The sequence below is a fragment of the Pseudopipra pipra genome, chromosome 5 (assembly GCF_036250125.1).
Source record: "Pseudopipra pipra isolate bDixPip1 chromosome 5, bDixPip1.hap1, whole genome shotgun sequence".
Lineage (NCBI taxonomy): Eukaryota > Metazoa > Chordata > Aves > Passeriformes > Pipridae > Pseudopipra > Pseudopipra pipra.
Genome location: NC_087553.1, coordinates 42,523,661 through 42,548,835, shown reverse-complemented (window position 1 = coordinate 42,548,835; position 25,175 = coordinate 42,523,661). Strand labels below are relative to the sequence as shown.

At 41.2% G+C, this 25,175-nt stretch overlaps 1 protein-coding gene across 2 annotated transcripts in view; it reads right to left on the bottom strand.

Annotated features, from left to right (window-relative positions):
- PPM1H (protein phosphatase, Mg2+/Mn2+ dependent 1H) overlaps positions 1–25,175 on the bottom strand; it is a 129,960-nt gene that overhangs the window by 37,837 nt on the left and 66,948 nt on the right. For both annotated transcript variants that reach the window (XM_064655810.1, XM_064655809.1), the window contains exons 4-5: positions 19,696–19,808; positions 3,506–3,590 (exon numbers count right to left, since the gene is read on the bottom strand). In XM_064655810.1, the coding sequence (XP_064511880.1) occupies positions 3,506–3,590; positions 19,696–19,808 (198 nt within the window). The remainder of the gene's footprint in view (positions 1–3,505; positions 3,591–19,695; positions 19,809–25,175) is intronic.

Sequence of the window (25,175 nt, the reverse complement as noted above, 5' to 3'; positions counted from 1 at the left end):
TACCTTAAAGCTTTATACTCTTATCATTCTGTGCCCTTTTCTCCAATAGGATGTTCTACTATATGAAACTATCACTCACAATGGCACACACAGCACAATGCACCCAGAAGTTTTGCAAATGATTCCACCATTATCATATGGACACGTTTAAGCAAAAGAGAGATTAAAACTAAAGGAAGTGGTGGTAGAAGGAAAGAGGGAAGTAGAAGCCAAATCCATCCCTGGATTGGTCTCTCATCTTATGAAAGACCAGGACCCTTTTCACAGAAGCACACATCTCTTATACCACAGCATCATGCAATGTGTCAAATGGCCAAAGCAATCCTACACTGGGTGATGCAGGGAGCCACAAGCTGTAAGAGAATTACATCTGACCTGTAACTGAAGCATTGACTAGACATTTAGGAGATCTAGGTGCATTTCTTTTTCAGGCTCAGATTGCCCAGGCATCCTTCAGCAGGTGAGTTAGTATCACTTTATCCTCATCTGAGTAATGAAATAAGAATAGGTCCTCTTTGAGCCCATGCCCATCTGGGCTCATGAACCTTTGTTTGAATGGTGCCAAACACAAAGAGCACCCATGGCTCACTGCCGCTGGTGGCCACCCTGTCTCTACTGGCAGTAACACCTGCCCTGGTAGTCACGGTGCACCATCTTTGGTGAACTTTTGAGGGGCTGCCTGACTACACACACAGCCACGGTACATGCTAACACCACGAAGAACTCACATGACATCTTCAATGAGCAACTTTGATAATTAATAGAAGTGCACCCATCTGCAGCACACTCAATTCATCATTCATTTAAAACATATTTTCCAAGGGAATAAGTAACAAAATCTATGCCATTTACTGTTGCAATTTAGACTATCATGACTGAAATTAAGTCTCCTCAGAAGATGAAAGAAAAATTCCTTCTGGCAGTCATTGACTGCACAACTGCCTAATGTACCAGAGCAATTCCCAGTCAATACTGGATTTTGTTTTCCCTCAAGATACACCAATACAGAAAGCCAGAGCTTTTCCCTAGTGCTGTGTGGAGCTTTCCTGCTACAGTGCTAAAAAGAAAAGAGACACAGAAATTCAGAAGAAAAGGAGGCTTGTGAATTCCTGCCAGTGGGAGGGAAGCAGCATGGTGCACTGAACCTCTACAGAAGCTGAAGGACCAAGGGAATACTGGTGCAATTCACACCTATGTCTTAAGAAGTACTCTCTGACTGAAAGATTGATTGCCTTCTGCAATACTCTCACAAGTTGCCTGACACAGAAATCTGTCTCTGCCATGCGATCTGCCTGAAATCTGCAGCTGTATGCTGTCTTCCCACTGCCCTCCTATGGAGTGATGACCATGCCTAGAGCTGCTTAAAAGTCCGAATGATTGGATAGTCAACTTGTTCTTTTAAGGTTTCCATGCCAGAGGCCTATGCCCAAGGCCATTCTTGGATGCATGGCACTAAATGTGCATTAAAATGGCAGTCAGATAGGGAAAATATTTGTTTCCCTTCCCTCTCAGTTACTTAATCAGTACTAGCTGAAGCACAGTTTTGTGTTAAGACTAGGCTGGAGGACTTCATATAGAGATATTCACATGACCTGAACAATTCATTATCCTATGGATTTCTTTCCACTTGGAAATTAAGGCTCAGAAAAGAGGACCTAAATGAAATTCCTGTGTGGCTGAAGCAATCAATAGGCACTAAAGGCAGAGGAAAGCTCCTTCATCCTGATTGTGCGAACAGCGTCTACTGCACAGGGAAACAATGCTCAGTAGCCTGCAGGCAGTAAATCCATACCCTCCCTTTACTTGTGCAGTAACTTCCCCACAGTGAACAGTATCTCTGCATTTACCAAGTAAAATATGAATGCTAAAATGATTAAGTGATTTTCTTCCTATTGTGCAGGAAGAGCAGTGCCATACGTTTGAAGCAAAGAAACTCAGCTCTAACTGCAAATAAAAAATACATCCAAAGTAACTAACTTTTAGACAGGAACAGCAGAAGAGAGATGTTCATGGTGGAAAAGACTGATAGCAGAACCTGGGGACAGACAAAGTGAGTAAAATTATTTGGTTTCTAATCAGCTAGACAGATGCAACCTCTGGAGTGTAATGTTTATGCCAACCTTATAAGAAATTTGGGGTCATCTTTTTTTTTTTTAACAATAGAGTAAAATTGTTATTTATGGAATATCATGTTTGAAATTATCTCTAATTTTGTTTCACGCTCTTGCTGTCTTGCATGTATTCTCTTTGAACATGATACCCACAGATCTGGCATATTTGCTATATATGGAATTAAAATAAACAAACAAAGGTAAAGGAATTTTCCAGAGTGGAAAGAAAACAGCAGAAATATTTTTCAGATCAGCTACTGGTTTCAAATACAAGCCAGAAAGGATATCAAAAGAGAAAAACAATCCTTGTAGGCAATATTTTATCTTGTATTTCCTACAGAAGTAGCAGACTCCCTAGATGCTAAAGATACCTTTTATTTTAAAGGCTAACAAATTATTTTAAATTTAACTGAACTGTAAATATTTATTAGGCCTCTTTTCCATTTTTTCTCTGAATATGAATACTCCCAAAAGCAGTTTTCCCTCTGAAATTTTCAGCTTCAAGCCAGTGAACCTGAGTGAAAAAAAATCAAATGTGACAATTGAGGAAACACTTAAAATTTTTTCTTTGGAACCTTCCACCCCACCTTTTAACCATCAGCATTTTGTCTAGTTTCAAACCACATTGCTTGGGCCAGGCTGAAGAAAACAGACATGTTGAGACCAGGGAATCTCACTAGCCTTGGCCTGTCCACCTCAAGTCAGGCAAGGTTGACAGTGAGCCTGCCTTGGCCAAAGCTTAAATTTCTAAGAGGAAAAAGCAGGAGACCAGAAGAAGCACAAAAGAAATTTCTGAGCCATGTTAGGAATGAAATTTTGACAAACAGCCAACCAACTTCAACCAACCAATCTGACCACTGATGAAAAACTTAAAAAGTAACAGGATTGTTTGCATGAAAAATAACACTATGCATTTTGACTTATGTTACTTAGGCAGCTTATCAGCAAATACAGCCTGGTGTATAAAGCATCCCATATATCCTCAGATAGTCACCCTCTCCCAGCTTTATGGGTGCTGCTACACTAAATAAAAGCAGTCTTTGATCACCCATCCTATCCTGCAGCTACTAATATTCACTGAGATCACCTCTAAATTGGACATATTTTCCCTGATCAAGATACTACCAGCATACTATTGGAATAAATTAATCAAACTCTGCAATATCAATGGTCTTCATGGAAGAGATAAGACTCCTTTCACTGAGATTTGCACCACCAAGCTTTTCTTCACTTTTGCTGATGGTTAAAAGACATACATGATCAGTCACTGGTGTTCAGTGAACACACCATCCTTCACTGAGCCACAGTAACTCAGCGGCATTTCTCTGAGCCTTAGGTGTTACTGGGCAATGCTGGTCATCAGCAACACCTGATTTGGTCCTCAGGTCTCTTACCAGATACTGAAGTCGCTGGCGTTCAGTCTCTGGAGTGAATTCTGAAGACATTGGAATGACATCACCATTTCGGATTATTATAGCCCTGTAACAGTAATAGAACGTCATCAGTACAGAAAAAAAAAAGTAAAAAATACCCAGTAAACCACAGGGTACAGTCACACTCTTATTCTCTTCAGAATCACAGTCAAATAAAGCCATTTCTTTTCTATTGAGGTGGCCAGCAGAATAGGATAATAATTTCTGCCCTGCATCCTTTAGACTAGATAACAAAAAACATTTGCATAAGCCAAGTTCATTTCAGAGCTCACAAAAACATCCAAGCAACAAAGGTAAGAGTTATTTCAGTTGATATCTACAGGGTATCCTTATTAAGTGAAATGCAGACACCCAGAGGAGATGCGCAGAATCACTGATTGTAGAACAACTCTTTGCAGATTTTAATACCAGTTGGGGCTGACACTGTCTAAATGACTGGCTTCAAATGCCTCATGCAAGCACTTTCCAATTATTGATTGGTCATATATCACATCAGAACATTTCTACTCCAACAGCAAATGGAAATAGCAAAGTGAATCCTATTTAACACAAATTTAACTAGTTATCTGCCAAAAGATGACAGGTAATGGAATGAGCATAGATCAGCCAGGGGATTTCAGGCACACTTCTGCAAATCACAGAGAGGAAATTCTCTCAAACACCTGCCTGTTGCCTCTTAACAATCTGCTATGCTGCATGCAAAATATGGCCCAATCCTTCCCTGGTGTAATGCCACTGGTTGGAATACAAGTCACAAGAGGGGAGAATTTACCCAATATTCCTATTGCGTTCTGCAGTCATGTATTCACTCACAGAATCACATTCCTTTATCTTTCCATTATTTAAGCAGCTCTGTAAGTATAGTAATGGTTGGTGCTTTTGAAGTGCTGCGTAAATTAGATATCATCTTACAGACTTTAATGCCTATTTTGGAGCTTTTTCTCAGCCATCAGGAGATTAATTTAGTGTTTGGATAGTAGCAGTGTACCATGTCTCCTCTTGAATTCAGACAGAATCTGGTGTAGCTAAAACAAGCATTTGCCACTTGGATTCCAGTTTCTCTGTATTTTAAATGGCCTCATTTCTGTGATCTTTTCATCCCATTGGTGTGCTATTTACAAGCTAGCTTACTTCCCTTGATAATTTGATGAATTTGCTGTCATTGCTTCTATGCCAGGTGTTCTGATGGCACTGTAATCCAACCAACAAATATGGTAGGCACACAAAGACTGAAAACTTAAACCTCTAAACTCAAAACATAGGCAGCTTGAGAAAACCAGCTCAGGTACAAACCAAGTTTGTAAAATTAGTGGCTCCAGGTCTTGTGGATAGGTCATTGAAGTAAAATTGTCTCCAAATGGTCATCTACTATTGCTAGTATGCAAAAGGCAGGAGCATTATCTATGAGGAAAGGAACTGTTCACATTTTTGAGAGTCGTGTCAAAGAACAGACAGGTTCAGGATGGCGCTACAATGCAAGACGCAGGAAGAGGCTCTAGTGATGAGGGGAAAACTGCTCTGCTTTGACGGGTAACAAATTTAATGTTGCTGGATGTCCAGCACTCCCTTGCAAATAATCCCATGTAGAAATCAGAGGTAGGCAGGAGTGCAACCTACATATTGAAGGCTCCCACTGGCCCTCCACTGCTACACTTAAAAACAATATTGTGTGCTTGAAATGAGACAGACATGGTGGTTGTAATTCTTCAATTTCTTAAAACAAATTTGTGCAGAATTTTTGACAGCATTTTTTCTTTTTTATGGAACCTGGATACACTACCGGCTTACAAAAGTGCCTATCCAATGAAAAATAATAAAAGTTTGCTGATTTTATTTTTTATTTCTGAGACAGTCATTTAAATATGATTTAAGAATTCTACCACGTCTTTTCTGCAGCAACACCTTTGCTTTTATTTTTGCAATTCTCAAAGTATTCAGCTTTGAACCAGATTAATTTACTCAAACAGTGAACACTTTTTATAACCTTTTTATATGTTATTTGATTCACTTGAGTAGGCCTGCACTTAAGGGGACTGTGGGTTTAGTATGTACCCTGACAACAGTCTAGACTAGACTGATCAAAGGAGCTGATCAGACACTAACCAAATTTTACACACTAGTTTAAGTGAGTCATAAGGGATTTTCTGATCTTGTGCTTGTCTGAAAGAGCTAATATAAAACCACACATTGATATAACTGCTAGCACATCAGTCTAATTTTCTAATTATCCCTTGCTTCCCCTTTAATCACCATTTCACAGGAAATCCATATTTTAAAGACCACTCAGACCAGTCTGGGGTTCACCTTTTTCTTTGTGCACGTAGACATACTTCCCATATATGTTGATAGCTGTCATTCTCACTTCTATGGGTAGAATTGGGCCCTGAGGGACTCACATAAAAAGCAATTCAGAGGTGAGTGGGTCAACCTTTCATGGCTCAACTTATTTTCACTAGAAATTGCAGCCACCTGGGATGAAAAGCACAACCCAGCACACACACACCAAAAAAAAAAAAATCTTTGGAGGGGGAGGAATTAAAGCAATACTGTTGATACCTGATAAAACAGAGCCTCAGTTTTATATTCTTCATTAATGCTTTCAGCAGTTGGACTTTATTCTACTTGTAATTTACAGCTGCTCATAAGAATTAAGTGATTTGATCTGAGGAATTAGACAGCTCTAGATATGAGTAATGGGAGGGATGCAGATGCACACGTACAGGTCACTGGTCCAAATTCAACTGTGGTGGGCTTCTAATCCCTTACCTGGCTCTTTACCTTTCTGAACCAGCTGCTCAGCCATTTCATGACAGCAAAGGGTATTTCTGACAGCCCAAGTGACACAAATGGACACATTTGTTGGCCGTCTCACTAGAGAGGCTGGGTGCAAAAGCCTGGCTTGGGAGCCAACCTGCCCCGTGGGATTTTCCCTGGTGATTGAAGAGGTGCCGACTCAGGCCCTAATTGGGTTTGGAGACTGAAATGCCCTTTCTGTGACCTTCCAGTGACAGAGCTGCCAAGCACCGACTGAAGGCTTTTCCCACCGCGCAACCTCCAGAGCCCTGAATTCAACAGCCCAGAGTCAATAACTGCTCACGACGAGGGAGCCTGGCTGATGCAGCAGCTGCAAACAGCTCCAGCAACTGCTTTTAGAGACCCACTCTGTATGGTCCTGCAGGACAATTAATTTTAACTTTATACTGCCTAATGGACTAAGCAGCAACATGGTGTTACATGAGCATTACTGCTTCTGCCATGCATGAAAGACGCATGTATGCAAGAAAATAGTGCTCTGAAAGCATTTTGCTTCCCATGCATTGAGGATATATGAATATATGATTTTATGCCAGAATACAGCTGTCCTATTAAACTGTCAGAAATAACTACATAGGAAGCAAGAACACAAATAGATGCGGTGCCCAGAGAGCATCTGATTCTGCCATGTTTAATAGTGACATTTTAATTTCAGCCACGCTGGTGAAACACATTATAGCAGAGCCACAGGGCAAGCCTGCCAAAGGCAGATGGATGATTCATGTTTGCAGGGAAGAAGTATGTCAACACTAACCAAATATTCTCTGATGGCAAGGTTGCTTCAGACCCATACCAATCATTAATTTATACCACCAGTGAAGTAGTAATTAAAAAAAAAAAAGCTTTATTGGCAGGATAGGAAACCAGGAGTCACAGATCTGCAGCCCCCTCAGTGCATTGCCCTCCACGCTCCATGGCTCTGATGCCCTCTCCACACAGCATCGTCTACAGCGAGTAAACAGGAGAAACTGCTATGAGGTCTTGAGGCCATAGAGGCCAGTAAGTCACTTATTTTGATCTCTTCTAAAAACAAATTATAGATTTCTCTGAGTCCTTTCCCCTCTCTTGAACCCAGCTACCTAACTCCCTACCCACAGGAACTACAGATTGTACTTGCCATTGCATTTCAGAGATATGTGCTCTGCACGACAATTAAAGCATGTTCACTAATCCAAAGCTGGTAAATACTCACAGAAAACAGGAATATAATGGGGAAAAAAGTCCCCAATACACTAGTAGCCTAAAACGGAAGGAACAATAATCTGATTTTTTCTCTCTCTTCTGGCCACTTCACTGAGATCTTCTGACTCAGAGAAGCCATGCCCCGAACAACTAAATGTGGAGCAAGAGGCATGCCAGTGCCTCAGTGCGCAAGGCAGAACTGGCAGTCATGGCAAATCCTGCAGCTGGCTATGTCTACTCAGTCACACGGAAATGAAAAGAAACACCAGGATCTTAAAAGGCTGCACGTACCCCTACAGAAAACAGTACATTTATCTTCTGGATTGACATGACTGTGTAGTCCATAATGATCGGCTAAGTTCACACAGAACATTACATATATGCTTTTTTTCTATATTCAGATTCAATACTTTGAAATTATATTTGGTGCCTTAGTATATATCCCCTTTTAAAATACATGGGGAATGAAGCAACAAAAGGGTAAAAATCTGCCACTGTGCTGTAATGCTGCCGTCATGCTCAGGACTGATCAGCCAACACTGGCTTAAGGAAAATATTGATATATCAACTGCTTTTGCACTTTTAATATGGATAAAAACAGCCACCTCTCCTTGAATCAAACAGGGTTTGGGGTTTTTTTCCTTTTGTGGAGAATACAATCAGATGGAAACTGCACAGCATCCTTTCTGAGTTTCTTATGAGAAACAGAGGGAAACTCATACATTTTAGAGGAAGCACTTGTTGTTTACTCTCATTCAATCACACAGAGAAAGAAACACTTTAGTGAACAAGGTCAAAAGTGTAATTCCACTGCTGTCATGGGTCTATTGGGATTCTAGTGTTCAAAACAAAGAGGCATCTCCAACTGTTAGGAGTATTCAGGGGACACCCTGATTCCATGACACACTTTTTCAGTCAAAAATGATCTGAAATGCAACATTAAACTGCACATTTCTACAAAAGAGGGTAAAAATCTGGTAAAGGTGTTAAAGAGAGACTATTCAGAAAACCCTTTTTGACAGTCTGTATCAATTCCAAGTCACTGGAAGGATGTATCCATTTTGTCAAAAGGTATTAAGCATGTGGATTCGGTACAGAGGAAGCAGAAGTGTCTGGCCTGCCTGGAAAGGTATTAGAAATGTGTCAATGGAAAAAAAAGAGAGATTAAACTGACAGAAGGAATAAGACAGGGTTTTATTACATTGAAAGGGGAACCAAGGAATAGATTTTAATTGGGTGTGTCACGAAATAGCAGAGGAAAAAAAAAAGTAAATCCTAGAACTGTGGAATAAGTTGATGTTGGTACTTGTTTACTATGGTAACTAAATGCATATATTTAAAGAATCCAAGGAAGATCAATGTTAATGTCTGGTAAGATTTAAACTAGTTGTGTTTTTTTTAAAATTTATTTCCCCTTCTTAATTGTTAAGAAGTGAAAGAAGATGACTATAAAATGATTAAAAAGAGAAATGTTTCTCTCTTGTTCAAATGAAGTACTGGAACTTACAGCCATTATGATTACTAATGACTTTTAATACATTCAGCACTGACACCTTGATTTCACTTATTATGAACTGAGTTACTCTCAGTCCCATGCAGATCCATTTCTCACTGTTTCTTTAGAAACCAGGTGAAAATACACTGGCAATAATCACAGAACTACACTGCAAAGCCTTTAATGATTTCCTTAATTTTATTAATTAAGGTAGGCTGAGGATAGTGAAACAAACCATTAGGTAACATCTAGCTGGCATTAAAATAGGTCCCAGCAATGACATATCTATCTCCATAAAACTCAGGTGAAAGCAGCAGCCCTCAGCAAATCAATGGAAAAACCCTCTGGCTGCCTCCCGCTGATGATACCCAAGATAATGCCCCAAGTCCTACTCGTCATTGCTATCAAGAAGGAAACAAGCAACAAACCAGGGAAGGAGTAGAGCCAATGAAAATCGCCTCTTGTCCTCATTTTCCATCTCCTGCCACTCAACAGTCCTGTCACCCTGATTTCTTTGTATTTTTCAGTGCAAACATGAGGCTGTTCACAGAAATATTCTGACAGAATAGAAAAACTGGATCATTTTTCTTTCAGGCAAACAAAGCCAATGTTATGAAGGAACATAGTCACCCTGCTTGTGGCTCTTCCTGTGACAATACAGTTTTGTGTTATGCTGTGGTTAAAGCAGGCTGCTCAGACACTTTCGTTCATCACTTGGGGGAACTTCAGCTCCCTCAAGCCAATAAAAGGTGTGAGAACTTGCCCTGGTGAAGTATTGCAAAAGCAGTTTCCTACAGGAGCGTGCTTTGGCATTTCCTGCCGGAACAATGAAGATCCCTCCCAAACTGCTGCTAAGTTTTTTTGCGGGCTGCCACCCACCCTAGCTGCTCCAAGAGTTAATATCTCAGCAGCACAACTGCCAAGTGCAGCCCCTGCTCCAGCAGGATGCTTACTGGGCATTTCCAGGTATTTCATTTAAGGTCCTTTCTTCATGTCCTTGCACCAGCATGGAGCAAAGCATGCTATATCTCTCCTGTGGCAAGATGACAACCTCCTCCTGCCTTTGAGAAGAACTACGCAAAGAAATGAGGAAATCCAGTCCCTGTGAAAACCTCCGAAAGTTGTCTTTCAGAGGCAGGCTACCTACAAACACACGAGCTGTTCCTCTGCACACACATGTAGAGCTTTACAGAGTTTTCAGTTACCCAACTCATTCATGTTTACATGCTTGTTTAGTGATTCCTTTAGAGAAGGATACAATGGGCACAATGAGGCTGTTGAAACACTCTAAAGCCACTATTCTGGTTAATTGTATTATTATTGTATTATTTCTAATAAAGGACCACAAATCGGCAAGTAGAAGCTATTTCTCTAAGAAAAATAATTTTCATAGATTTCCATGGAAGAGCTTACTTCTCCATCTACACTAGCACCTAAGCCAGCCAGCATCTTCCTTACTGCCACCAAAAATAATAAAAATCTGAATTTTTATAACTGATCTCATATTGCATCCCACGTATTCACTAACTACCTAGTAAGCAGCAGTTAAAAGGATTTTTTACTGCTGGTGACCTCCCTCTGCTTTATATATTGCATGTAACCCTGAGAAGCACTTGATAGTCACCGCCGATGTAACTAAATTACTTCAGTTGTTTCTGTATCACTTCTCAACTCTACAGTTCTAAATTAAACAGCTGAGCTTGCAGGTTTGTCCACACTGGAGAGAGTTCAGAGAAGACACATTACTTCCTCATTTTTGACCCCTGGAGCTGTGCTCTTCTAGTTATCAATGCCTCTTTGGTGGGCAGCAGCTCCATTCCCATGGGACCCTCCCGTGAATTCCCTGCTCTAGTTTAGGTCCTCAAGTGTCCTTCTTGTCTGATGAAATTTAAGTATGAAGTTATTATTAGCAATTGGCTTAATTATTAACGAATTATTTATATTACGACTAATTACAAATTTTTTTGTATGCCCACCCCATCACTAATGGGATGGCACTGGTTATCTGTATGCAATGTTCTTGTTTCTTTAATCCAGAAAGTAACTTTTGCTATTAAACCAGTAGGGACTTTATAAGTTTATCTATACACTTTAAGTATTGTCTACTCTAGCTCCAGTAGTACTAAACCAAAAGTGAATGAACTAAACCAAAATGCTCTGTAATTTGTAATCTGTTGGTTTACATCTGAACACATCGATCTTTCAGAAAGGGCTTCAGCTGGCAGCTAGGAAGCTATTACAAGCCAGTTTATAGTGACACTACTAGCACATGAAAACTGCTCACCGTTGGTTCCAGTACCCTTAGGCTGGAGATTTACTACTCTCACAGGATTCATTTTGCCCACGATGATTTCAGTGTGTTCTTTGTTTGAACACAGTTAAGGCCAGGGTTGCAATGACGATAGACCACCACATTTCTGTATCACGGCTGAACAACGTGCCACCAATTACTCAGGCCATGCCAGGAAAATGAACAAAGAAGTGCAGTCATGTCTCTGTGGTCAGCTCTGAGCTTTGGGATTGGTATCTGTGGAATCAAAGTCTTTTTCCCTGCTGTCCAGGATATCACATTCATCTCCAGGACGAGTTACTATGGCAACTAAACCTAGGCTTAGTGGATGAAGGCATTGCTGTGCAAGTCAGTGTTTATTTTTGACAGTAATATGGCTGGGATATGGCTGACCATGTAAAATGGAAGAAGCAAGGATTTTTTTATCTCCCTGCTCTTCACTGTCTTACCATTGAGGAAGAAGGAATGACTTTTAGCACTTAAACTCATATCTACTTTGATCTCAGCTTTTCTACTTAGTAGCAGTTGCAGGATGTTGGAGCAAGCTGGACCAACATGTAAAAGTAGACTGAAAGTGTCAGTCTCTGCTCACTCCACATTGATGAATTTTACCCAAGTCCTGCTTTATTCACCCACAGAGAAGTGACTGCCCTCTCTGGAAGCCTCAGGAGCAGGGCTCCAGCTGCATTGAATAGCTGCTGCTGAGGCTGAACAGCCTGGGCTGCCTGTCAAGCTCACAGAATTCAGGGGACGTGAAAAGCTTTCCAACATGGTAGAGATTGCAGCAGACTTTGAAACATTCACCAAGCAAACCTAGGGTGTTCCCTCTGGCCCTTCTCCCATAGTACGGTTGAGAACGACAGAACCAAGGTGCCCAGCCTGCTTTGTATGCCTTGGCCCTGGCCCTGCAACACTGGAATGAAGAACTTGCATATGTCTCTGTGGTCAGCTACAAAGGCAGAGATTTAAAAGATAGTTTGTTTGGGTTTTGTTGGGTTACTTTTTTCTTTCTTTTTTTTAAAGGCTGAAAACCTATGAGAATTAAAGTTAACAGAATTCTTTACTCCTAGAAACCAATACCAATGAACTGTGGGTTTCCAGTTTACTGATATTACTTGAATAGCCAAAATTCCTCTCCTTCCTTGTAATCTGGAACATAAGATGATGTCTGTGTAGTTAGGACCAGAAATTTAACTGAATGTACCAAATGTACCCCTCACCAAAAATGTTCACAATGGCTTCAATACCTGCTGATTGCCATAGACATTGCTAGGGCATACGGTCTCCCAGGAAAAACAAGAGTTTGGAAAAGAGGTAGGATGTTTGTTTTGTCTTCAAAAGCCTAAAAACATTTACTACCAAATGAATAACTTCCGCCTAGTCAGTGCTGGATATGACATGCCAGTACTCTGGAACTTGTCATCCAAGTTCCAGGGCAGAAAATGCTCTTTCTCATCACTGCACTTTGAGTGCAATGACTTATTTCTGATCCAACACCTTTTCTTCACACCTCACCTTAAGTATTTCTTGAAGCGCCTCCAAAAGCTTTATCCAGCACAAAATCCTGCAGTATCTGAGGTTGCTGCTATTCCTATGAATCCTGTGCTCTGGCCAGGCAGGAGAAGAGAAGTGCTTTCTGCAGGCCTAGAAGTCATGCTTCTAAGGAAAAGAGACGGGGGGCAGAGAGACAGGACTTGGCTATGTCTCCTGAATATGACTAAGATGCCATGATCTTTTCCAACATTTTTGGCTAGGCACGATCAGAATTCTCTACCTACCAAACTGCAGTTAGTGAAGGAGAATGTGCGCTAGAGAGACTTGCTTTGTCAGAATGAATAATAAGCAAAAAAGGGGATGTGTACATAGAATGGCCAAAATACATAGGTGTTGCTTTCATCTCCTGGGAGGCACCTTTTGAGAATCTGGAGGAATGAGAACTTCAGAGGATGAAGAAGAGTCACTACTGATTGCATGCTCCCAAGGCGAAAAGGCCCTGAGTGTCATTCAGATTTGCAACTTTCTTTGTCCCATCTTTAGGAGAAGACAGAAAAAAAAAGAACTGCAGACTAAAGAAGCTTAGTAACTGAGTTAGTCTTTCCTCTAGACCTTTAAGTCTCTAGTATTAAGCACAGTTATTGTTGTTTATACAGACACAGATGTAAGAAGACAGAGAGGGCTTAGGCAGACCACTCAAGGAAAACAGGGAAAATACACACTATTTAGATTAGAAGACAGGTAGTTACAAAAAACAGAAAATTAAAGCTTCCTAGAAAGACACTAAACCAAAGACTAAAGGAAACTAGTTCTACAATAGCAATATTTTCACTTTTTAGTTTCCATCCTTACACAGTATTAGCACTTCTGGCAAAAACGACCCCGCTGGAGTACCTCGAAGAAGAGGTCAGATACCATGAACTACAAATATGGGTCAGAATCATCAATTCTTACTTCTCAGAAATTCTATTTAAGCCACAGTGCCAGTCAGCAGATACGTGGTTGTTTTTATGCCCCTCTCATTTACTTCATAAAAGCAAATTAATGCCCCAAATTTGACTTCCTACAATGAGAACCAAGCAAGAGGGAAGCAGCTGACAAGCACCATGACAAAGAAGAGGAAGGACAAACGTAGTGAGTTTCAACACAAGCAGTAAATCCAGAAAGGATTGAAATGGTAAACAAACTCAATTTTCATTTCACTATTTTATTACACTGGGAGAAGACTATGTTACAAACACACTTTTCCACATTTGGGCTCTTGAAGTACCAATGAAGTTGCTTTACCTGCATCCACTTGGAAGCACCACAAAAACATTCACTCAACAAGCTCCTATCATTTAATAAGCCCAAATGCCTTAGCATTAATTCTACACTTGCAAAAAGGAGGAGAAAATCTATTCTGGATGTGAGGATATATGTTCAAGCAGAGGGTGAATATGCCCTAGAAACATAAGTACAGGGGAGAAAAAGCAAGGACGCAAGAAGATGATAAAGAGAGCTGATGAAGTTAAGCAAAAAATTCAGTGACCCTGTAAGTCTGTAAAGCCTTCAAAACATCAGGCTCTTTGCTTTGATGCCATGTTCTGCCAATAAATCAAAAAAGCCCAGAACCCATCTGCAGATTTAGTGAGTGTTTCAGGGCGTATGGAAAAGTCAAATCAGCTTGCAGTGTTCTGCTTCTTGTATAATGATAAAAGTACAGCTACACTACATGGCTCCAAGCACAGCACAAAATGGAAGCGCCTGCAGTCTCTGAGCAGCTCCTTAGCCAGACAACACAAATGCCAGAACAACACTCATGCCAAAGACTGTAATGCAATATGATCATATTAACTGTCATTGCAGTGATATTGGGCAAATGTTGTGTTGCATGAGGCTATACAATAATTTGGCAGTAATCAGTAAACCATTAGGTCTCTATTTTACTACTGCTTCATCACTAGCTATAAAACAACATCCTAATAAGGAGCATAAAACTAAAAAGAACTGAGATTAACAAGGCGTGTTACAGCAGTTTAGAAGTCAAAGTCACTTCAGCAACATAAAATTGAACAATACTATTTAAAACAATGATCAGAGAAGATTTACTATTCCATATTAAAAAAAAGCAGTTATTCCAAGAGCCTGGCCTAGTTTCCATAGCATATATATGTCAAAGCAAAACATAGCACCTCAATGCTCACCAGAAAAGCACTATATATTGGATAGCTGACTATACTACTATCCGTCTCTAATCAGAAAACCTTGCATGGACAATGCTAATCACTGAAGAGAGAGAAAGAAACATTAGAAAAAGCTTTGGCTGATATTCAGATATGAATTTTGACCGTACAAGAAGGTATATTCATGGCAGAGTCAAAGAATGATCAGACAAGCCATTAGAGAATGAAAGCGGCTCCTTCCACGTTGTTTTTATCAGGCTCTGAATACATCACCTCATTTTTAGTAAGGTTCTGGTATCATGTGCAGTTAACGTATAATTATTACGGAACTGTGATTGCATCGTTAGCAGAAGTTTAATTATATCATTGACATTAGTGATGCCATAACATCAGGCTCAATAATAGTTCATAACAAAACCTACAATTAGAACAATTTTTGCTCCCTTTTACACCAACCAAAAGTGTTCAGCTTGGAGAAGCCTAATAGTCCATACAGAAGCGAGCTAGGGCTGAACCTGAAAGGATTGCTGGCTGGTAATTTAGTAATATGGTAATTAAAGTCTTTTCATGATGTAATTACACATCAACTACAAAAGGACAGCTGCTATACAACACTGCCAGGGTACGTGGCATGAAATGATTAGATTTGAGAAGCTTTGGTGGATAAACTGAATACCACAGACATAAGTCTGAGGTATAGCTGGCACCACACAGTACATTATTATTCAAGTCTCACACTTAACATTTCCTTAGTTTCATTGTGATAGTACAGTTTGTTGCACATACCTTGGTCTTCTGACAGAAGCAGCTGTTCAAAGCCCAACTTTAAAAGCTTCTGCTGTTTTTAAGTTGCGCGAAATTAAAAGACCTAACCTTCTTCTGGGGAGAGGCAGTACAAATGAGATTTGCATGAACCCAAAGTGTTTATTTCCCACCCTTGCAGCATAAAACCTACTCTCGCTATCCATGAGAAGTGTAACTAGATTTATTTACGTGCTTTTTCCAGTGGTGTAGTAGAGAGGAAAGAAGGAGAATGAGGAGAGGGGAGAGGCACAAATAAGAAGGTGAACTCAGAGAAACTAAAGTACTAAGGGTTTTGGCATCTAGTTTCAACAGCAACAAGCAGAAGTCCCCTGTTTGAGTGAAAAAACAAACCCACCCTTCTTCTCAAGAACAGTAAAACATTTCTTTAAGTAGTTTCCTTATTGTATTTCTCACCGCCCTTCCCTGTATCTGTGCAAACCACAAAGTTGACCACACAAGGCATGAGACAGCAAAAAGGAACATATTTTTCCAACTAACACAAGTAAAACTTCTTGACTACATAACTGGCTCTTCAAAATGCATGAATGCACTGTGCACCCTGGCAATGGGCAGACAATCTCAGAGCTGCTTTTCTAGTCCTAAAATGTCCTTATAGTCATGACAGCAACTTGAATGTTTTGCAATAGCCGCTTTTTTCCCTGAAAGAGGGTAAGTGAGGATTTCGTGGGAGTGAGAGCCAGACTAACTGATCTTCTGCACTTTAAAGCTTTTATTTTGTTTTGAGCTAGGAAAATTGAGGAATAGACTTATTTGAAAATGAAAGATTTTGGGACAATTCTCCTCAGCATGAGAAAGGTTTTATATGAGGTCCATTTGGAAAGTGCAAAACTAAACGATTTTGGATCTGGAGGGACTCTATTATCTACAAGATGTGAGGAATGAGTAGAAAAATTTGAATCCTGGTTCAAACAACACCCAACCTTTCTGATGGCTCCCTTTCTGATTCCTGCTCTTTTTCTGAAGAGATGTTTTGGATGGACTTAATGAACATACAAAGCTTCTTGAAGACTTAGTGTCTTTAACTACAGCTATGCCAGCCAATACACAGGCACCAACTCCAGATCACTGTCAACAAGAGTTTCTTCCCCTTGGGTATCAGAGACTACAATGGAGCTGAGGCTGCCCTTGGGGAGCATAGGAAGAATTCTGGAGGAACTGGAAGCAGCCAGTCCCAGTTATTTATGAACAAAGATCTTAGCTACTGAGAAGTAAGTCCTGCATGGCCAGTTTTGCACAGCTGTGGTGGAGGGAAACAGTTTTCCCCCTGAAGTTATAAAATGGTAAAACCCCAGGGGGTGGTGACCCTTGAAGTTTTGAGGTTTTACCCAATGAGCGCTTCTGCAAAATATAAACATATCACAAGTAGAACGGAAGAGAAGGTAGTTGTAGTTGTGTGGTAGAAGAAGTAGCCATGTTGTGAAAGCCACGAGCAGAAGGGGCAGGAGCCCCTCTGGGGGGCTCCGGCTCCCCCAGCCCTGGTTGGGGTCATACAAACTCAGAAACAGTATTAAACTGGACTGAGGTCTGTGACTGAGAAGTTGGAAGTTTTTTTTCCCTCCACCGTGAGCAGCAGGAGCAGCAGCAGAGACAGCAGTGAACAGAGGCTATGGCTGAAAGCCAACAGATAAGAACTGAACTGGAGAAGCAGCAGAAACAAACATGCAGCTGAGCAAGGAAGACACAGAGTTGTCTGAGAGAGCCGAGAGAGAGCCAGCAGCAGAGAGAGCACAACTAAGCTCTACAGAGACAGAGTTGGGGTAAGATACTGAACCAAAAAACCGCCAAACTCCTTTTGTGACCTTTCCTAAGTGGAAAGGATGGACTCCTACTGAATGGAAGTCCTAAAACTGCAGCAGCACTGCAGAAAAGAGCTGGAAAACTCAGAAGGAATGCGGAGGGGGTGACCTTGGCCCCCCCGCTGCTTGAGACAGAGCACAGAGCTCTGCAGGGGAACTTGAATCCCCTGAAGATAGGGACCGTCACGAAGACCCCTGAGCTTCATGATATGACGTAGTGAAGTGACCCTTGTCCTGGTGAACATACATAGCCTATGGAAGATAAGACCCTCGCTTGGAGACGAGTGGCCGAGAGGGGCTTGGATAACCCCTCGTGTGTACTGGCAGAGATCCAGCTACAGCTGCTGCATGGAAGAGACAGAGAACCTGCTGCCTTAGAGCCATTGCTGCTCTGAGAGTAGGAAGGGATCTTCTTCCCTCCTGGACTTTTATTTGGAGGGGAGAAGAGATTTGATCCATTGTAAATACTTATGTCATGGTAGAGATAATTAAGATTGTATATAATGTATTGTAGTATTTATTTGTACAGTCATTGTAATATATTCCCTTTCCCCCATTTGAGTCTCGTGTGGTGTCTGGAAAACCATCTCACACTGGGTTGAGATGTGGGAGGGGGTTTGGACTAGGGAACTGGATTTTGAGGCTCTCAAACCATGACAACAGCACACTTTTAAGAGACAGTAAAGCAAATTAGCCAGCTTGAAGGAAGAGATTCAACTGTATTTCAAGTGCAATAGCACAAGAAAACATTATTATTTCTAATTTAATGGCAGAAGAGATAGAATGTAGTGCAGCTAGTGGTTCTGATGACTGGATGGGTGATCACCTCAAACATGTTTGCAGCTGCCATGTCAGGACTCACTTGACATTTGATGCAAAACGGAGATTCCAATATGTCACTTGACAAGAGGAACTGAGCAAACAACTTTCAACATACACAGCAAATTTACCATCTTAAAAACAATCACCAAAATGAAAAGAATAGGAATTTTATGCCCAAAGTATTTATCTGATTTCCTACACAGTTTAAAGCAGCGAGAGGCAATAAAAATGTTAAGTTTAAACTACAAAACTCTTTGCTCGAGTGTTGTCTCTGTAAGTACATAGGCGTACATACTACTAATATGAACTGTGTGTGCACAAATCTTAAACACAAATGCATAAACATAACAGCTTTCACCTAAAGACAGCATGGTTCAGTACCTTTGCAGACTTTAATTATTAAGCTGTTAGTGAACAGAATACAACAGCAGTTTGTATCACATGGGGAACTACTCTCCCTGTCCTATTTACACAGTGTGCTGCCAAAAGAAATGTGAAGATCTGAAGTCTTGCAAGAGCCTCATTATGTCTCTCTGATGGTAGTATGGGCAGAGAGTGAGTGAGGTGAAAAGAATTCAAGTCAGAGATTTCCAGTATGGTCCTATCTTTAGCGACATCAGAAGACAAAGAAAAAGCTTCTTGTTGTGAGTCTTCAGGCATCCAACTTCAAAATATAAAAAAGCAAGAGCTCATGAACAACATTCAGTTCTGAGAAATGGACAAGTACATGAGCCAGAACAGCACAAAATAAAAAACCTAAACTGTGATAGTCTATCTCCCTCTCCTCCTCCCCCATTACAAGAGCAGCAGGTATTTGCTTATAGATCACTACCTTCATCTATATGAATATCTGAGAGCCAAGTGGCCTGTGAAGACTAAGCCTGGCAACAGGAGCCACAGAACTTCCTACCGAACAAATGCAGCCCTACCGTAGCTGTTCCAGATGCAGTCATCTTGTCAGAGTTAAACACACAATTCTACTACACACCCAACAACTCTTCTCAATGGCTTTTTAGCATCTTTCCACTTCTCTGCAACCATCAAGTCATTCAGAAACTGCTACGGGACCAGAAGTGTTGTCAACTTCCCTGGCTGCAACCACCACTTGACAAGATACCAACTCTATCACTGCCATTTGCATTCATTTCTGTGAGAACTGTTAAGTGTTCAGCCAAGAAACAGAATCCTCTTGTGATACTGTTTGCAATGGTAACACCAGACCTCAGGAGCCTGAGGTGAATGACTAGTTGGGAAGACACCCCACTTACCTGCTATCACCAGCGTTTGCCACATACAGTTTCCCCAATAAATACACCACCACAAGGGCTGTGCAGCCACCAGAAATATTATACACGGTCCTCTCTCGTTCTATTTGCAAATCCTGTGGGAAAAGAGAACAAGATTTATAAAGACACATTGCAATTAATGTTTCAGAAAATGAAGACTCCCCTAAAAAAAGGAAAATACAAAAAGTCTTTCTTAAATGGTATGTCCCACTAGCTTTCTTTTCTTGCCGCTGTGGCCACATGGTCTGGGAGAAGAACAGAAAGTTGAGGACCTATTATTTATGATACAAAGATGTTTGGGAAAAATCAGGTCAGGAGCTTTTAAAACATTAGGTACTAAGGAACAAATAGCAACTCTCAGGGATGCAAGAGAATTTGCTACGGCAAAAGCACGAAGAAGGCAAAGATAAATGTAACTTAACAACAGGTACCTGGTGGTATAATTGGAGAGTGCTTTACATAGACAGCAAATAATTAATGAGACCTAGCCATGACATGAATAACTACCTGCTTCCTTAAAGGAATGTTAGAATTGTGGAGTATATACCTTTAGGAACAGCAGCAAGGGACAGTCATGCCACCAGGCTATCCCTTCAGAAACACAGGGAATGAGTGGATGCTAAACTGATTCTGAGTGCAAGAAGTACTATATATAAAAACATCCTCCTGCTTAACAGAAGTGGAGAACACAAATCACATTTGTCACCAACAGTCAACCAAGTCCTGGAATGAAAAACACATAAATATGTACATACAAATATATATAGCCTCCAAGAAAGCTTGGAGAACATAAAGGACGTAAGTAAATGAGCTACTTTCCAATCATCCATACATTTTAAACAAAAATTGAAGTGCACACCAATTAATTAATTCTGCTGTCTTTTAGTTTAGTTTGGGGTAATAACACAACATGTTACAAACGACCCTCCTCTCCTGTGTCCAGAATCAAGCACAATTGCAAGCTGGTCTGTCCTTGTAATATTGGATTTGAACAGGGAGCATCATTTAACATCACTATTGCAAATACTGGAAGATTTTTCCAGCTATCCCCTGCCTGCTTTTATGTGGGTTTTATTATGAATATATTTGTTTGCCTCCGTATGTGTGCATATACCCAGAGCTATACTTCAGTCATTATCATATTTGCACTGAGCAACAAAGAGTTCAAATTGTCCTCACCTTGGGGTATGGAATTTAGAGCTTTATTTTAGAGCTAAATTTATCTGAAGAAAAGCACTACAACAAATGCAAACCTTGACAGAAGCAATTTGATCAAAAATCTGCAGGGCTGGGAGGAGGTCACTGTCCAATGCTTTGTTTCCTACAAATTTCAGGGGAGGTAGGTGACCTGGGGCGGCAGTGGGGATATTCAGCAGTGCTCAGCCACTGTCCGGCGTGGGCGGGCAGAGGTGTAACGTGACTCCTCGCCGGCTGGTGTACGCACATCCCATTTCTGCCGAGAACACAGTGCTGAGGCGCTGTCCTTGCAGGCCATCCTCTGCTCTGCATGGGAACTGCATGCGGCTGCCACAGAGACACAGGTTCTACTGCTGCCTCTGAACATCTGCACTTATCTGGGAGGTGGCGGTGCGGGGGGTGGTGGTGAGGACCAGGAGGAAAACAACTCCAAGCTAAAAATCAAATCTCATAAAACCTTTGGTCAGAGATATGGGTCTGTTATAAATGACTCTTTATCTAATCTTGCCATAGAGAAGCTGATTTTCCTACCCGTGGTTGCTCTACACTTTTTAATTCAGCTGAAGAGTTCAAAGAAAGCAGACATTTCTAACCACCAAAATAATTTAAACTTATTACAGTGGATTTTTCAGGCACTGCTAGGAATTTTAAGAAACCTTCACCTCTACATCTCAGAGTATCCTCTGAGACCTTCAAACAATATGCAATACCTCACCTGATTTCAGCAGTCACACATATACTTTGCAAGTGCTGGAATCCTAAACTAAAATTTGTTTCTTTCAATAAGCAGAATTCAGAAGCATCTATTATAGGAGAAAAGATGGATAACTGTTAGGGCCTCATTATCAGAATTTCCTTGACTTAATCCAGTACACAGATCTAGTTTTTCTCAAATAATTTCTGTTCCTGGGCTCTTCCATCTAGTTGTTGTTCAAAACTCACATTTTCTACCATGACTTGTCAGAGTACATTCAGTGCCATGTTTAATGTGATATTACATACTTTGCTTGACATATTCTTTTTCAGGGGTAGGGAAAGAAGGAAAGGCCTTCCTACAGCTCAACAAGATTTGAGGGGGAAAAATAAAGCAAAATAAAATAAAGTCCACCAATGCCACCAACTCATTCTGATGTAGAGACATTGGCTTTTAATGAAATACTTTATAAAAGTGACGCTGGGAAAGTAGAGCAGCACAGACACAGGCAGAAACCCCAAAATGCCTCTGCAGTTTTTACGAGTGTAAAGGGTCTCATTATAGACAAAATCAGACTGTATATAAAGCTTTCCTCATTTTCCAGATGGAAAATAATTTCAGAGCAAGTTTCTGCCAAGGAAACAGATAATTTAGTCTGAGCTCTGCCCTCCGTGCCAGGATGTGTGCTGTAGCACGTGGCAGAAGCGGGGTGCCCACAAGGGCTGACCCAGGCCTGGTCCCACTTCCCTGGGTGCAGGATGCAGGATGTGGGATGCAGGAGGACGGAGCACAGCTGCAGAGTACATGGCGACGTACCGAGCAGGTGAGGGCGGCCAGGGCGGCTTTCTGCACCGAGAAAGCCCTGGGACAGGCCAAGGCCCGGACCCGGGCTCCCCCGAGAGGGCGCACGGCTTGCGCAGGTGATAACCACCTCTCCCGAAAAAGCCGCGCGATGCCGCCGCCGCCCCCGCCCCGTGCCGGAGGCTCCGGGCCCCAGGACGGCCGGCTCCTGCCACCTGGCGGAGGCTCCACTGCGGCGCCGCCGCTGCTCCTCCCGCCCTTCCCACCCCGCCCGCCGGGAGCTCCCCGCGGGCAGGCCGAGCCAGGCGGGACGTGTGCGCGGCGAGGGCGGCGGCACCGAAATGTGGGCCGACTCCTGTGAGGATTAGATATGCAGGACCTTGAAAACAGACCTAGGTGCATTCATATTGCAGTACCGTCATTGCAACAAGTTAGTATACTGCAACAACTAAAATAACTGATTTTCACCGAATCACAGAATTATTAGGGTTTGGAAGGGGCCTCTGGATATCATCTAGTCCAACCTTCCTTCCAAGGCAGGGTCACCTAGAGCAGGTTACACAGAAATGCACCCAGGATGGTTTTGAATGTCTCCAGAGAAGGAGACTCCACGACCTCCCTGGGCAGCCTGTTCCAGTGCTCTACCACTATCAATGTAAAGAAGTTCTTCTTCATGTTGAGGTGAAACTTCTTGAGTTTTAGTTTATGGCCATTGCTTCTCATCTTGTCACTGAGCACCACAGAAAAGACACCACTGTTGGGACCTTGAGATATTTATACGCATTAATGAGATCTCCTCTGTCTTCCTTAGACTAAACAGGCCCACCTCCCACAGTTTTTCCTCCTAAGAGACATGCTCCAGTCCCTTAATCATCTTTGTGGTCCTCCACTGGACTCTCACCAGTAGTTCCTTGTCTTTCCTGTACTGAGGAGCCCAGAATTGGTCACAGCACTCCAGATGTGGCCTCATTAGGGCCGAGTAAAGGGGAAGGATCACCTCCCTCACCCTGCTGACCTCACTCTTTCCATGCTCTTTTCATCTATAAGTATCCTCAGAGCAGAGCCCTTTCATCCAGGATCTCAATCTTGCTATAACAGAAAGTAGCTTTTCTCCCTATATACACAGTATCACATACCGTCCTTTTTTTTATTTTTTTTTAATAATTTCAGAAGACATAAAAACAAAATTAACTCCTTAGTCTGCTTTACCTCTATCAAAAAGGCATCAGATGCCTGTAATTCTGTTTAAACCCTCCTCGCTTCTATTGGCTATATAAGGAGGTGAAGCTTTTCAAAAAGAAAACTGTACAACACAGGCTGCTGTCTCAAGACTTTTCAATTAATTAAAATGGCACCAATCTAGCAAAAGCACCTGTCTAGATTTCATCTAAGTCAAAAAAAACTCAATAAAGAAGAAAATCATGATGCAATGTATGCAAATGTATACCTTCCAATAAACCATACAGACTAGTTCTGTGCCATTTTTTCCCATCTAAAATTAAATGGAGTTCAGAGTGGAATAGGTGCTCTCTCCTCGTAATCTTTCTTTAAAATACATATAACACCACACATATGTATACAAAGTTAAAGTACTATAGTTGGTGCTTCTAACCAATACAGAACACCACTCGGAAGCATCCCTCCTGGCTCTTTTGAACTGCATCTATAAATGCACATCTTAAAACTCGAGAGATGAAAATTAGAGGACTTGACTTATGGCACCTTCAGAACTTGAGCTTCTTTGTTTCCTTTTAACTGGAACAATTGAGATACTGACAACAGAGCATTTACTGGTTTTTAAACGGAACAATAAATTATCTGAAAGCACAGCATAAACTTGCTAATCCCAGTTACAACACAGAGAACACCATTTAGAAGTACTTCAAAATGGGGAAAGCTTAATTGTTAAATGTTTAGGGCAATGACTCGGTCTGTGTCAACTTTCCACAGTGTTTTACTGTGTGTAGCTGTCAGACAAGAACTGTCCAAAGAAACCCACACCAAATAAAGAAACAAATAATTTTTTCAAGTCTTTTAAAGCCACAAATTGCATTTTGAGACTTGAGGCAAAAACAGGAAGAGCTTAACTAGAATTCAAGAGGAAGTTGGGGAAAAAAAATAATGGTATGCTAAAATCTCCCAAGAAAAGGGGACAAAACCATCCTTAGATAAACCTGTCAGGTTGCACTGTTTAAAAAAAAAAAGTATCTGTATCTACTCATCATTTTCACCAGCTTCATAGGACTCCTTTGCAGCAATGGGTGTTTCAGGAAACACTACCAAGAAGTTTGCCTTGGTCCAGGAAACATGAGCTTTCAGCAAGTAAAATGATACACTCTGCTGGCACAAAACCCTCATTCATTATGCACATCTCAGCTGCATTGACCCAACTCAACGACATCAATGATGTTCCAGTACAAAACAGGGCCGATTAAACAATATGCTGTCAAAGAGGCCCAAAATCTTCATGAAAAGACTACCAGGAGTATAAGCTAGCAGGAAGTTAGACAGAGGAAGATCAATCTTTGCAAGTATAGATGCGACACAGGAGTGTTGATCTTATGAACTGCTCTCTTACACAGGTAAATACTCTTTTGCCTAAACCAATTACAAGTGCAAGTCTTCCCCAAGAGCTTAAAGTAGGTGTAATTATCTATTGCTTTTCTTAGTCTGACCATTTTTATAAGATTTCCTTTTAAAGTAAAACTTAATGCTGAAATTATATTGCATTGTGGTAGACACCGAGTCATTTGTGTATCAAAGACAGATG